Source organism: Anticarsia gemmatalis, chromosome 16, assembly GCF_050436995.1.
Source record: "Anticarsia gemmatalis isolate Benzon Research Colony breed Stoneville strain chromosome 16, ilAntGemm2 primary, whole genome shotgun sequence".
In the NCBI taxonomy this organism is placed as follows: Eukaryota; Metazoa; Arthropoda; class Insecta; order Lepidoptera; family Erebidae; genus Anticarsia; species Anticarsia gemmatalis.
The window spans coordinates 6,777,465-6,794,588 of NC_134760.1; the positions used below are offsets into that span (position 1 = coordinate 6,777,465).

General features: G+C 33.1%; 1 protein-coding gene across 7 annotated transcripts in view; it reads right to left on the bottom strand.

Moving 5' to 3' along the window:
- The window catches only part of RapGAP1 (Rap GTPase activating protein 1), a 276,369-nt gene that overhangs the window by 43,921 nt on the left and 215,324 nt on the right, over positions 1 to 17,124 (bottom strand). Inside the window, exon 1 of one of the 7 annotated variants that reach the window (XM_076124620.1) lies at positions 15,156 to 15,287. The exons of 5 other annotated variants lie outside the window; for them this stretch is intronic. In XM_076124620.1, the coding sequence (XP_075980735.1) occupies positions 15,156 to 15,272 (117 nt within the window). In that variant the 5' untranslated portion in view covers positions 15,273 to 15,287. Of the gene's footprint in view, positions 1 to 5,266; positions 5,342 to 15,155; positions 15,288 to 17,124 lie in introns of those variants that run through there. One more of the 7 variants, XM_076124621.1, reaches the window with a different exon arrangement.

Consider the following 17,124-nt stretch of genomic DNA (forward strand, 5'->3'; position numbering starts at 1 on the left):
TCAACCTAATTCATAGATCAACAAGCTATAAGCGAAGAAAATAGAGTTGAACTCATTAATGCACATGTACACCAAAATTTTACTAGATTTTCGCAGCTAATACGAATGTTTCTTTTGATAAATTACAAAGTAAAATAGTTTACGGCTCTGGCAAAGGATCAAAAACATTTTCAGCATAACTTTACATTAAATTTGGTTTTGTGGTTTTTAAAAGATCTACTTGAAATCAAAAACATAGTCACATCACATCATTGTCGTGTCATAAAGCGGTTAACGCTCCTCGTTTGCAGAGTTCATGCCGTTTCAGTTTTAAAATAAGATTCACAAAATTTCTCCAGTTTAAGCGCGACATAAAGTGCCCATATTTCTTGAGAGCGATTTTCTCCCGCTATGAACTTACAACTTAACACATAGTTTAGCATGGTGACAAGGCCGGCAACGGTCGCCAGAAAAATGAAATTTTCCCATTTTCGCGGCGAGTGCACCTGACGACGGAAAATAGGAAAATTCTTTGCGGGTTTTACAATAAGCCGACTTATATCAGAACTGTCGTTAGATAAGAACTTTAGTAGTTGCGAATCAACTTTTGGATCGAATTACGAGAAATCCGCTTATCCCTGTAGCTTGGTTACCGTGCGACTGTAAGTTGGTACAGGATTTTTTAAGTCTGCGTTTGCTTACTGCTATACATATACAATATAAGAAATGATAACACATTCACATATCCTACTAGGATAAATCTACCAGGGCTTGTTTAGTTCTTCATTTAGATTGGTTAAAAAAGTGCTCGATTTCAAGCTTAAAACTGGGGAATCATTTTGCGTGTATACTTAAGAAATACTCAAAGGCGAAGGACTACGAAGTTGTGCTATGAAATATTACGAAAACTGTAAACACCTTCGAGCTTTGAAAACAGTTTCATAAAGAATATTTTAGTGTTCGTAAAATATTCGTATTTCAGCAATTACTGCACCGCGTGCGAACATTAAGAGGGCGTAAAACGTTCGGTAGAGGTAAAGGTAGGGAATGCGGTACATAGGTACACGAGAGCATTCATTAAGGTCGGTGCAATCCCAGCGAACTGTACATTTACTAGTGAAAAACTACCGGGGACTCGAAATAAAACATAATTTATTTTTGCACTTTTATGCTTCGCGTTTGTTGCAACTGCAAAGCTGCAAAGTTGATAAGCATTTCTTTTCAATTTAAGTACACATTTTGTTTTGGAACTTGTTTTAGACGCTTTTATGTTTAGTAACTACATAAAATACACAAAACCAGTTTACCAAAGTATCGTATTACTAAAGAGGGTACACAATTACAAGGTACTCGAATCGAAGTAGGCCCTTGATGTATAGAGCACCTGAACAGATGTGGGCCATTCAAACGTGAATAATGATAGCCATTCGTCTTGTAAAATATACTCAATAGTTTTAATGAGGAAATGTGATTACTAATTAGTCGCTAGCGGCATTTCCATTAACGTTATTTTGAGTCGCTTTACGAGATATATCGTAACAAAATCTATTTTGCTTATTTTTAATTTCTGATGTAAGTATATATTTTTTATTTATAACGCAAGATATTCCAAATTTATCAAGCAAGGCACACTACAATGTCAGTTTTCGTATTAAAACTACAACAACAAACACCTAGCTGATCGCAAAACGTCCGTTCCGGTACTTAATTCATTCCCTCGGGCTGCTACTAAAGATTTTCTAGGTAATAACATCTCAGTGACTAAAGGCACCGGCAAGGCCAAGAAGCAATCATAAGCATTTTGTTTAAGGATTAAAATAAATTGAGTTATGAATTATTATGTATCGTAATTTTACTGGAGAAGAAAGTCTATGTGTTAAAACATTACACCATACTGAAATCTAGTTTTTGCTTATTGTAACTCAAACGTAACTTACTATGCTACAGTTGGATGCGCGCAAATACTCGTTATTTACCGATAACTGTTTTGCTGTCTTGTTACATACGTGTTACATTGATGGAAAGCTACCGGAGCGCCTTCACTTTACTCATCAGTGATTAAAATTATGGGTGGTTGAAATTCTTTAGCGATGCAGCACATTTTTTTGTTCTCGTCAAAAGTCAGAAAGTATAACGACTGTTTGATTCTAGGAATGTACGAATTTCATTTATTTTATCAAGTTCAAGTAGATTATAAGAACTGTAACAGGCAGGTGTAGATTTAGCTGGAATTCAACACTGAAGGCGTAAATTTGAGGTCGAAAAACAAATGCCTGAGAATAGTTATTACGTAGTGTACTCCCACTTTTAATCAGGTGTCCGCATCACTCTGTACAATTCATTAAACATACAACAAGGTGATCAAAAAGGCAATTTAGCAAATTATTCTATTCCACTGACTCTGAATGGCCATGTTATATGTAACTTTAAATAGACTTGGATTGGAAACTGAACGGACACGTCATTCATGTTCGTTCATCCGCAACTTGATTTACAACGTTTTAATCCTATTATGTATTTGAATACAAAATCCTGAATTAAATCCATGGAAATTGCCACTCGACTCTGGTTTCAAAACAGCCGACAACAGGCCGAATTCAGCGTATCTTTGGACCCCGACGACAAAGGAATGACTGACCCGGCATCAGATAATATATAGCTTTGTATTCAGCCAACAAGCATGTCATCCTATTTCAACAAAATTATCTAACTGTTCAACGAGAGCTCATGAATAATATGAAAACATCTATGAACCACTGTCACCGTTAGTATGCAATGCAATGCAGCCAAAATTACGCGACCGCCGAAGTTAGCCAAAACTGGCCAAAAGACCGCATGAGAGATAAAATAGACTAAGAAACTAAGAATGCTGCTAGTGTAATATAGAACTCGTTAAATACAATTTCCATTCAGACAGCTTAATAATGTATAAGATTTTCTATTTAAAAATATATTAGCGTAAAAACGAGCACTTAAATAAAGATCGTTTCCGTACTTCATTCAATATTGTAAACATTTTTATCAAGATTTAGATTTAAATCATCGTTCTTCATAATTAAACCAAAATACAGGGTAAATTTAACATGTTCATTTGACGTACCAACTGCAGTAGGTAGTCCATAATTAAATTAGCCAAATCATAATTGGTGTTTCAAATGCAAATACAAACGGAATTATTTATATCGCGGCGAGTTTCCTCATTTATCCAAATACAAATATCGATATGTTATTTAGGAATTTATACGTATTCATTAATGTTGATTTGTTGGACGTTTGATAAAATATTTGATTTGAAACCTTACAATTTAATACTCATAGAGACAACACACTCAAACTTATATATTTCTTCTCCCTTTCTAAAATCTCTTTACTAAATATACTCTAGCCTTCTTTGTCAATAAGAAGCTATTCTTGGTATCATAATCAATAATTTGATTCAAGAAATCTATCGGAAGGTCACTTAAAACAATATACAAGGAAAAGTTAAGAAGTTTTATCTACATTCATGTCAGTTCAATTTCAGTCAAAGTCCAGATAATGATTGTTCTGATGCTTGAATGATCTCAGATAGCATGCAATGATGTCAATCCCCTGTTCGTTGGAGTCATCGCTCTATTCAGCTAGACAACTTAGCAAAAAACTTGAAAGGAGATGGTATATTTTTAAGCACGTTTCTTAAGAACTAGATTGTTTTGAAATATGTATTGGTATGTTCATGTCTTGTCGTACACGCGACTGCAGGATAGTATTGCACAGGTACAATGAAACCAAAGTAAATGGTGTTAAGATCAATGAATCATGGGTATGTATGCCCATAGCAACAAAATATGAGGCTATTATATATTCATCATTTAATAATTAAATTTATAGACCTATTTAACTTAATGTACTGTAATTCCAATAGGAAAAATCGCAAAGGTATTTACAATGTACCTTTGTTTATCAAACTCAAGTAATTTCCTTAACCTGCCAGTGGCATAAATAAAATTATATTACAGTGGAACAAACCCGTCTTTTAACAAAATAATAATAATTTAACAAAGCAATTGAAAGCATAATTGTATTGCATATTTTTCACTAGTTTTATTTGTAATTTCAATTATCAACATTCCCTAACATTATTCTTAGTACCAAGGGCGCTATTTACGCAAAATTTTGGCAGCCGTTACCCAGCTAGTTCATACGTAATACAAACTCATTTTCCACTCATGAAAACAGATAAATATTTATACTACAATCATGATAGCAAACAAAACTATAATTTTATGACTCAAAACGTTTTTTCCGAGTAGACAGTGACGTCACATTTTTCTAGCATATACCGAGCTTTACTTACAAAAAAATACTTTTATACATTTAAAGTACAAAAAACACTTATTTCAAAATTGCTAGATAGCGTATCGAGGCAAAGCAATTTGCAAAGTTTTACAAACAAATTACAAAAGACTTTCTCCTCCATTACATCGAAGCAAATTATACAAAACATCATTAAACATTATCAAGATCAATCTTGCATAATTCACATGAAATACGTGTACTACTGGAAAGTAACATGCAAGACGATGATTTCGCAATATTCAAATAGATTTATGATAGGCTTGGTAATAATACACGATAGTCTAGGATAAACGCACTTCATTATAACATGCAAAAACCTTGTGTAATATCGAGACGAATAAACTATATGAGACCAAAAGCATTATGTAGTAGAAAAGATAATTCAAATTAAAAGAGACATTTATGAAATCTAATAAAAATAAGTCACACTGCCAAAAAGAACCAAAACTCTTAAAGCAAAAGACGAAAACACAATAAAGGCATTAAATATTCAACCAAAGAGCATAAAACTTTAAAGGAACTGCTATAATAGGAACTCGAAGAGCGATTCACCAGTTTTCCTCAGAGAGAAATATCTTATAAACTTTACTGGGTCACTACACTACGGCTATATTTAGTCCAGCCCCGTCTAATCGATCTACCCGAATGCAGTTTCCAAAAATATACAGGAAGATATTCGATGCACTGACGTTTTGTAAACATTTTATTCGATTTTTATTTCAAATTCGTTCTAGAAATGGACCGTTATCGTCATCTATTGATGTAAAAACGTTTCACGAAAATGTGAGACATGAATGACTTAAACTGTTATTCCTGTCAACGCCTTATATTTCACAACATGGAAAGGATTTTTTGTCTCTTTTTATTAAAGTACAAATAGAAGATAAAGAAAGTGATAGATAATGTGAAATGTACACAAATAAAGCTCAAAATAAAAATTATTACTTACAGTTAGAAGCTTGACCTTCTTGGACATAATAATTAAGACAATATTAATTGTATAACTGAATAAACACGTTCGTCCATATTAACCACGAATCATAACTGCTTCGTAATACAAGGAAACGTCGAATATAGCGTGCTTATAGCATTTATATTTAACGTTATTATATCATTAATGACTGTGATATACTCAGTGGGTTCGAAAACAATGCAACAACAGGATTGAAGGATGTTAATGAGGTTTACCTTATTGCTACAGTTCGATATATAAATTCCGCATTTATTCTATTAATTAAGGATTATATGCGGCCTTTCTGTTCGTTTTATTTGAATAATTGTATGTACCTTAAATGTGGATATAACAAGGAATACGTATGGATGGTTACAAGTAATAAAACATGTTAATATTTTTTATTATTCTATTTACGATTCTACGGCGCATAATTCTCATTTTTCCTTCCAGTCTTGGAATTTACAAGATAACTCTAACGTCTGGATCTCAAAACCACATTATTTATTGCAGTCGAAGGAAAAGAACAAAGCGGACCACTTGTTTCATAAACCACGCTATCATTACAATTCATTGTTTTTATCAATTTACGGCTACCGTATATGCCAGTCATCTCTGATAACCAAGCTATGGTATTTCACAATATGCAATGTACAATCATAAGTATTCACAGTTCATATTTCCAATGTCAATAGCACATAAGCACCATACCAAACGTTCCACCGGTTGGTATATGTACTCAGGTGCATATTTTTACAAAGATGTTTACGTAAACTTCATTCACGGCTACTACATACTTTAAAATTGATCTACTTTATTTTTTCATTTGAATTTTTGTTCACAGCCGCCGTTCGAGAAAACCAGATAACATTGTACAGATGCTGTGAAAATTCTCAAGAGCAAACATCTTTCATGGGCTTATTTCAAGGTACTTTGGTCAATAACACCAACGATTACCAAGAATTGTTTTGTGAAAACGGAACCGTTTTTTGAAGAAGTTCAAGCGTCAAATGAACTAGGTTCTGCAAAAGACAGGACTCAAACAGGACACAGCCCAATCTTTCCTTAAAACTTGGCGTGCGTACCTAAAAGGTTTTACAATTCGCCTTGCGCTTACTATAAATAGTTGCTTTATTTTCAAACTTGTGGAAGATAATATTATTCTTCTAAAACATTGCATTCAGTCTACACATGAATTGTTTTTAAGAATTGCAAGTAATTTCAAAACAGTGTTGTGAGAAAGTCATTACTTAATACTTAATTTACAAACAATATATTATTCTAAATAATGAGAATCGTTTTGAATGGAAATTAACATACAGCATAATTCTGCAATTCTAGGGGCATTGCAGAAATTTCCATAGAAAAGGTGATTTAGAAAACTACGGAGACTATTTATGCATCCGTATAAATAACAAAAGGCGTTGATCTAAACTACAGACCACCGTGACTAGGAAACTCAACACCACATTAGGAAAGCACAATGGTTTATTCGAAATCTCTCTTAAATAGGAACCTATTAAAACGTGATCAGAAAATATCAGTAGAAAAGTATTGCAAAGTCTCATTCCATATTCTATTTGCAAACAACTTCACTGTCTCAGGGTATTACACCATCGTGCGCCGATTTATTCAGACTGCAAGACGATTACGTGGACTACAAACTTACTGGGCGTTAGATGGAATACTGCTGTAGGAGTTTGAACCTTATGTCTTTGTGTTACGGGTGTGTGTGATTTATATAGTGAGTACAATGATTTGGTTGGCCTCTTGGCAATGATACAATGAGACACCTATGAGTCAGAGCTGACTGGGGCAGTCTATACCTGCCCCTCGGGCCTGTTATGTTAAAATATGCTCTTTAACGCTCCAATAGATTTGCACTTTGGACTACATTTAACAGCTGTCTTTAGACATAATTATGATCTTGAACTAGTCGATTAGATAATTAGTAGTTCGTAAAAATGTAATTTTATAGTATAATTGCAGGCATTATTATAGAAAATGTAAGTTCTTCGTTATTGTTACTACGTATTTAAACCTAAAAAATAACAAAACTCGTGGTCATCTTCTTTGCAAAAAACTTTCACAACTTAGAAACAATAGCTTTCGGTCTTGCTAATTTGGAAAGAAATCATTTTGATGGACAAAAGTAAGATCGAGTCTGCGTACAATGGTCGAATTAATGAAAAGAGAGCACTGTACGTAATGGCCCAATGAGGAACAAAGTTTCTATCGCCTTCGAGGCTTCAACCGCAGATTTTACGTCAAAACTGGACGATCAAATCCGCTTAATGAAAGCGAAACTTCGTGACTCATTATTGACTCATTCTTTACATAAATAAAATGAGAAATAGAGACGTTTATGACCAATCCTATATGGTGTTTGATTGTTTTTGTCTACGGAGTAAAGTGACGAGACAGGCGCCAGTTCGTCTTATTTACATACTAGTATGACTTTGTGAGTATAAATAAATATTATGTTTAGCGGCTATTTGATAGAAGTATACAAAATCTAACGCAACAATAGAATTAATATCAATATTTACGATCATAACGTTAGATTATTTGTTACACCACTCAAAACTGTAAAACGAAGCAGATAAATAACATGTCAATTGCTCATTACAGGCACAAAGCCTCTATTATAGCATCAACACACTGATTGGCAGTTGCTGGCATTTGCTGCACTGATTAGTTCATTGACACTGAATTAATCGCTCTCATTGACGTGTAATGAAAGAGTCGTTATTTATGTGCCGCCTGCCATTTCGTGCACACACTAAATTTATTTGATTTACAACAATTTTTGTTTATTACGCGTGTAGAGTGAAGCTGATGTGCTACTTAAGATTTCAACGGTACAGGAATGTTGATGTTCAATGCTTCTTGCGAAAGTAATGATTCGTTGACAGCCGTGATGAGTGCGGCAATGGCTTTCGATATATTTTTTTTATTATTTTTTTTTATCTTAAAACATGATTAAAGCGGTGATTTTCAACCGGTTCATATAATAAAGACTATGTGTTGTTGTATTTTTGTAAAGAAAAAATAGGGTTCCTCATATTTCATTTCCGATTTTATAATAGAGGTCGCATGCTTTGTTTCTCGGCGCTATTTCTTGCTATGATATCATTCATATTTGCACATTAAGACGCAAATTACGACCTTCTAAGGCGGTCTGAAACACGATCGAAAAATAAATATGCCAGAAATGCAGATATTATTCTTTTCATCGTAAATATAGACTAGCGTTTATCTATTTGATTTACACAATCTTTTTATAAAGACAGTATTTATTTAAAATTCCGAATTTGCTACAGAGCTGTTCAAATTTAAAGTAATCCGATCTGTACAGACTAATTTAAAACAGATAGAAGTATAATTTTACGTAACACGTGTTTGATACCGTATCCAAAACGCTGACAAACGTAAAGAAAAGGTACTCTTATGTCACTAATCACCATGTTCAGCAAAAACATTAAAAACTGCATAGTGGAGAGAGTAGTAAATAGAACAAATTCCTTTTCTAAGCCTCGCTCAGTGAAGTGAATAACACGCATACACAATTCAATAACACGGAAACGTAATACACAGAAATTTCTTTACAGATGTCTAAAATACCTCTCAGACAGAATTCCCTTGAATGCTTAACATTGGCGCTTGAAACGCGATAAGCATGTCGGAATATATCCTTATTCCTTACAGTACAAAAGTACATATTCAGATGTGGCCCACTTTACACGTACACAGTTGCACTGTTCACTGTTCAGGGAAGGAAAATCGACTCTACTAGTACCTACCAAATAGTTTTAACACAGTTTATTGCATATAGTATTTATTGATCGCATTTGTGAACTATTTTATAATAATACATGAATAATATTATTAAATTTTAAGTTATCATAATTAAAATTTGGTGAGAAGAAAAAAGAATGGCAGAAACTGGTCATAAACTTTTATAAAAGTATTACGTGGTGTCCTTTTATACACAGTCTTTAATAATTGTTTACAATTAATTAACTTTTAATCATAAAAACCTATATAGGTTAATTAGCAATTACTTTTATATAATATTGTTTACGAGACAGCCTAGTTTGATAGATTAATAATAATATTTCTTACATTACAGCACTTTTTCCTAGTTATGTATTGACGATCGACCAAGCTGTTTGTCCTCCCTATTGTTGTGTCTGAGCACAAAATAAATATAATAGGTACAAAGAGTTGATGGGAAACCCTAATACGTAAATACACAACAGAAACAAATGTGGCAGAAACATTTCAATGACGTCAGAATCTAATATTAGGCTTCAGTTAGCCTGATTTTACCACATTTACCTATTGTTAGAGAACCGATTTAAATATTTACGGAGAAGAACAAAAAGGTCTGCATCCGTATGTTTACTTCGTAAATCATAACTTTTCTATTAAGACCGACATTTTCATGGCTTTTGATGTACACTCGTCAACCCTTCGAACTTCAAATTACGATGACTCAGTTCAGTAAACACCCCACATTATAAAGATACATAAAAGAACCACTTTTTTTGAATGCATGGATACGTCACAACATAAAATCTTCCTTTTATACGCCTGCCTCAAAATTCAATTAGTATTTCAGTACAATTATAAAACAGTAAATTTTTGACGGCTTTATCTTTTAAAGACGTTTGGATAGAAAAGTCTAGTCCTTTTCTATGTAATTTTCCTTTATGAAATGTAAATATTTTTGTTTATCCACTCACTCACAGTTTGCGCAAAATAATTTGGCACGGAATACTGTCATTGATTTATCTAAATGTGCTCGAAACAAACAACTTTGCATGGGAATTATCAATTTGTTAATTCGAATCACCGTGAAAGATGTATGTATTGTAGATATTTTATGGGATACTTGAAAGTTAATCAAGTAGAAAGAGACGAACGTTTTCGTAACACGTAAGTAACGCAACAAAAATAAAATATGTTAGCATTTCTCTCAGCATATCTGAGGCCAAACAAACTATAATTGAGTTCAAGAAACAGCTTGTTGTGAACGATGCATGGTTTATAGTATTTTCAAAACCAAATTAGATTGTAGAGTTTCACAACATATATTTTTTTTAACGTAAAAACACTATTTTTCGCAGTACTCTTAAACGGACGCACAGATTGATGCACAATTTTAATAAAGCAAAACATACCTTAGAAGAATAAACACAATATCTCATTCTACTACTGTATAGACCACCAAACCACTAGCGTATAGATTTTTAATCGATTCCCTATACGAGTCTTTCATTAAGTCTCATGTATTTTTCAACAGCCGGCCATTGAAACATGAAACGAATATCTATCGATGAAAACTGGTTGTAATCACTAGCAATTACACACAGCCGTCACGAACACTCTATTGTCTATGTTTTAGGTCGGTGTTCACCAAAGACAATGACACACGCTAGTTTCTTTTTACATCATTTGATAGATGTACTTAATTGTTTCGTACTTGAAAAGCTTAATAGCAATTGCACTTGAATTTTACTTTTTAATACGTCTTTTACAGCCAGTATAAGCTTTTTTTTAACTATTCATACAATTTATAAATCAGATATTTTCGTTGCTAATTTTTTTATAATTGAATTAGACAATTATTATTTTTACGCTCATCAGTTATTATTTAAAAAATCCGCAGTCGACAATATTAGGTTAAGAAATAAAATCTTCGTCTGAATATAATTTTCTTAGAAAATAATCAGAGCAAACGATAAGTACGTATTTATACACAGGTATGCCTCATTAGTTAATTAGTTAATCCAAAGTTCCAATTATGTATTGTGGTTTATTAATTAAAACAGGAATATAACATATTGTTGTTGTCCGATAAGGGAAATATACGAGGTTGTAGTTATTAAAAATAATTACTCAAATATGGAGGAAAAGTTTAACAGTCTTATATTTTTTATATGATTTACCTTATTATTAATGTTATCAGAAAACGCATTTTTTGTGGGCTTCATTTGGTTTGATAATTTTTATAAGTATTGAATTAATTTGTATACGATTAGGCGCTGTTCGTGAATTAATCCGCACAGGGTACAGGGTATTCTGTGCGGGTGAATTCAGGTATAATAACTATCTGTGCATTATATCCGTTTAGTAGTTTTGACGTAAAAGAGTATCATAAAGACATCCTTACAAACTTCCGCATATATTAAGAGTCTGTCATAAAACTTGAATTTATCAAACATATCTACATTGCTTCAAAAAGGGATACTCAATTATGAATATAATATTTTGAACATGTATTCGTGATTGTCTGTGACTTCCATCCTCGGAATGGAACAATCTCGGTCAAAATCCCGTTCCCGGATAATGTTTAAGACTGAATCGTAAAAACAAATGGATTATCCTTATATGTAATTAACAGTTGTTTGTTTTCAATGTATTTTCAATGTAACCCTTTGTCAAATGATGTTGCTACATTAATTAAATCTGTTTTTAAGGATAAGTTTACAAAATCTTCATGTTTTGTTAAGTTTTATTAATAATCTAAAATTAGTTACTTATTATTGCATAGATATACAGCGGCCCAGTTTATTTATAGCAATACAGGTAATTTAGAATCGAAATCGAACCACCTTTGTATTAACTTAGGTAGATACTATTTGTATGGGACAATTGTTATTAAATTATAATAGGTAAATCACAAATAGGTTGGCTAATTTTGTGCATAATAATATCAAACTCGTCTATTATTTTAAAACAAAAGAGGTAAATTCCATCAGAACAGACAATAATGTATTATTATTATAAATAATTAAATCTACACCTGGCAACTAATTACTGTTTATTTCCTAAAAACAGTAATAAACTCACTCTCGCACCCTAAACCTTTAAGTATCAAATTTTGAGGGGACAATAGCAAATAACAGCTGTTGATTTACACCTGCGCGGGCGCAACGGGCGTTGGCAACTAAACCATATGGTCGGTACGTTGTAGAGAGTAGTTTTAAAAGTGTAACCATATGTCAAACTGTCGTAAACGGTTATCGGTAAGTGATAGTAACTGTACTTAGTATTGTAGAGAAGTACGTGGGACTTCAATGAAGTTGAAAACGTTAGAAAGAAAGCTTAAAAACTCAAATAGAGAGAACTCCGTATAATTTTTTAGCAGACCTAAAGGTTATTGTATATCATATGAATATCATGGCTGACACCCAAATAAAACAATTACGATTTATTAATTATTTTTTAATTTACTAAAAGCGGTATCCTTGTTTTTTAAAAATAATTTTATTTAGGGACAAGGTTTAAAATACTAAATGCGAGAATTCTGAATGGCAGTTGACTATTTTTTATCGATAGGCCGAAACAACGTACTTTAAATCACAAAAAAAAAAACAAAATCAATAAAACGTGAATGATTAAGTGGTAAGATAATTTCGTTAACAATCACACAATACACGAAGATTTTAACGTAAACCATTAAATTAGTTATTTTCGGCTTTGATAATAACAAGGAAATCATTTTGTATTGTTTCAAAGTATACGTGACTATAGACAGGACACATAATTCCAGAATTAGGTTCGAATGCAGATTTAGTATATACTTATTAGGTATTTAATGTGTGGTTCGGTGTCGTATTTATACCGATTTGTGTGTGAGACCCGACACGAAGCCGTATTCGGATGCAATGAACAAACACTCTAACACACATATATATTATCATAATTTACTTTTATATATTTAACAATATGATTTATTAAAATCTGTCCAATCAATTTGCGTCATTGGCTGTCGTGCAAATATTATAATGTATTTTTCCGTTAATTTTATCTTGTTTACGATACATTATGTTTAGTGGAAAATTTGTCTATTTGCGTTGCATACAGAAAGTGTGCTTTAAATAAACTATATGTAAACAAATTATAAGTAGAAAAACTAATCAAATTCTAAATATAGCAATCACCAAATAATTATTTTTATTTATAATAGCTGCCCTTAATTCAAAATACGGAACACTTCGTCAAAGTCAGGCTTGTCACGCAATAAATGAGTCAATATTTATTTTGACGTGTCGCCATGCCTAGTTCAAGACCCGGGAGGATTTATAAGGCTAATAAATTGTCACTGTTAGCAGTCAAGGTCGCTAATTTATTTTAACTAACTTGAATATATTTTATACAGAGTAAATAAGACTACAATTTCCATTTCAGATTACATTTTTAGCAGCTAAAATTAGTCATAAAAGTTCGATGATTATCATTCTATTATTATGAACACGCTACATACATATTAGTTCCGTTCAATAAAGATAATAAAGATAAATTTGATTCCATTGATCGAAAATTTCCTTTTACCTGGTCAATTACAACCGAAAACTTTCCTCAAATCTACGTCACACATAAACAGTTTCGGATATCCTTGATTCACTGAAACGTTCATTAGAATGCACTGTATACAAGGTGATGTGACGTCATCTAACTGTTGACAATAGCAATAGACGTGTAAACGCGAAAGGATTAGAACACCCTTTATCGTGGTACTAAAAACGCGAAGGTTGTGTGACCTTGTAATACATCAAGCGTATCGTATGGCGATGAACTCCACATTTGACTCAGTGTTTATCGATCGCACCTTTAGCCGCCTTTAGGAGGTGCGTGTTGCGATCACAGGTAGGATAAAAAGGAGAAATTAAAGTCACTTACTCTGATTGGATTAATGAAACTGACTCACAACTGCTAAGTTAGTTTATCTAAGAAGACTGAATAGTATGTACTACATCGTCAAGTAGAATAATTTTGCGTAGGTATCTAGGAACGATCATACGTAAAAGAGTTTAAAGTTAGTGCATCTTTAATACAAAATGCCTGGTGTAAACGAAACGATGAGAAAGTTATGTAACTAGTTATATTAGGTGTCACCAAAAGCGTTAGTGTATGGAATCACAATAATTAACTATTATATTCATACATATTGACACGGAGAGGTAATATCCTTGCTCCTAAAACACGTGGATAAAGTATTCACATTGACGTCAAAGGCTATTCGCATCGTTAATTTAATTAGGTCTTTACCACAAATAATAGGATATTTTAAACCACAACTACTTAAATATTTTTCCTACTTTGAATTCTTGTTCTGAACAAATATTTAACAGTTGTTGTGACATGACCATAGTTGAACATAAGGTAAACTAATAACAGTTACACTGTATGTCAACCTTTAACATAATTTACGACAGTTTAAAAATGTATTGAGAATGCGATAAGCGGCGAACACAGCCAGTTTTCGCAAGAGTTTGCATACGAATACGTTGGAGTGTATCCGGTGATTAGGACTTACCCAATTAGATATGCCTTTTTTACAAGCAATCGGAAAAGGCCACACAAATATGGGGCAATTGTTTTTTTTTATAAAATAGATCGTATGCCAACCCTGACCGTGTTCTAGTGCCAAAACGTCGATGCGCGAGCGCCGGGAAATAATGCGCTCGGCAGGTGCCCACTACATCTGCCAAGCTTATCGATGAACTGATATTTTAATTTAGTCGCATTATAATTGAAAACGCATAAAAATACATCTCTTAGTCTAGTCGCAACGGCTGATAACCGACTTAAGAATACTATGTAAATACAGATAAAGAACTGCAAGGTCCCTCTTAGATTAAGGTAATACCGATAATTCCGTCATTGAGAACACATTATTATGCCTAAACAGAAAGTTTTTATCTATCCAATGCCTGTGCATAGTATTTCGTAACATGATACACCGTATCCGAAATCATTCCTGTAATCAGGTATAGATAACATTGGCGGATTTTCAAGGGCATGTCATCATTTTACGCATTAATATTTACAAAGAATCAATAGAAAATAATGTAAAAAAGCGTATAAACGTTACCTCATCCGAGGCAGGTGAAGAAAGCGGAGATTCGTTATTGTTGTTGGAATTTCTTCTCTTAGCTATGTGTTTCTCCAGCCACACAGTGAGCGATTGTCTTCTGCGCGGCGAAAACATTTTTCCCACACAAATCAACAGATATCACCGAAATTATTTGAGTCCCATAGCTTCACAATAGACACTGTCTAATTTAATTAAAAAACAAACACTAAAATTAACACGACTAAATTAAATGGATGTCGTAGAGTACAATGCGTTCGTCCGTGTTGAATTGACAGAGGAAAATGGTGGCACGAAAACCGTGGCACACTGTTGACGAGTACATAGTACGACCGATAGCAAGCTACCAGGAAAAATAGCTTTGATAACAGGAACAACATATGCCACATGCCTAGACCGATGCGAATTTTCTATCGTTCCTTCACTTTTGATTGCCAAGTACTTTATGAGAAATATTATAACGCAACCGTGCATGCTAATGACTTTTTGCGAATCTCGAATTTCAACTATGACGGCAATTATTTGTTTCATATTTAGCAACGTTTATTAATTGCCTAGTTTGGACATAATTGACTTGTCAATTTGTTAGTTTCGCAATTATAAAACAAGTCGTTTAATTTTTTACAGTGTCTTCATAACAATTTGAAACATTCCGACGTCGTCGTCTAAATACAGTCAGAGTACAATCACAAACATCGTAAAAAGAAACTCTCTCATTATCTGTCTAATTTAAACCGCCCTGCAACGCTTTGAGAGCATTTTCGTTGGAAATTGTACCATATCCCATCAACAATTAAGTTTAGATTCTATCACAGGCAAGACTAGAAAAGCTACATACGGATTTCCACTTGTCTCCAGAAAAGTTAACGAATGAAGGAAAGTCGGACCGCGGTTATTTGAAACAAAAGACTAATGTTCGACGTTGTGGAATACACAATAGCAGTACGTTTCGTATTGTACAAAATGACCTCTCTGATGGAATGCGGACAAAAAGCTAAAGAGTAAACTGTTTGTTAGGAAGAAAGTGTCGGACGTAAGTAGTTACCATGTGAAAAATGCGTACACAGCATTTGTAAACAGTAAACATTGAACTACCATTTAAAATTGTTTGTGTGAGAAAGTTGCTTCATTTTTAATGGTTTGAAAATAGAACTTATTTTCCGACGTATTAAAATCATTATTTACTATATACTCCTGACAAATATTAATTTAATAAAATATGATATTTAGTTCTCGTTCCAAGTGACTTTATTCCGGCAAAAATATAATTTGAAATGAAAAAGTATGTTGAACACCGTGAAGCATGACATTACGAACGTCTTACTAATATTTCACGTCGGCGTTGTAACAAGATGTCTTCAAACTATGCCAAGAGACTGACAAACATACATACTTTATTAGCATAAAGATCGTAAGTTTTACAAGGGTCTCGCGCAGAATATGAAATAAAGACGTACAACACTTTTATTTTACACCTTTCCATTCCAATATACTTGAGGAACAAGACAGGAACAGTAATGAATAAAACATACGAAGGAAAACTTATAGCATTTCATTATTTCCGCCCAAATTATAGTCCCACAGGATTTTACGGAGATAGATCGAAGTTACCGTAACTTGCTGCATATTATATCAGCTAGAACACGTGTGGGAATTGAACAAATTGTATTATGTTACTCGCGCTTTTGATGGGGAAAGGACCTTAATTATTAGTCTACGCGAACAGAAATAATGACTGAACGCAACAAAGCAGAAGTTCGAACACTTCTGTCGAGATTTGTTCGAGACTTATTGTGAATATGAATAACATTCAGCAGATTCAATCAGTTCGAATAATTACAAGAGTTCACTGCCTTTCGCATAACATAAATTACTTCAGAAACTCGTCACTTACAAATAAAAACTAATCCTTTGATGTATGTTTGACATGAACATGAATGCTGATTTTCTATTCATTGAAAATGTTATA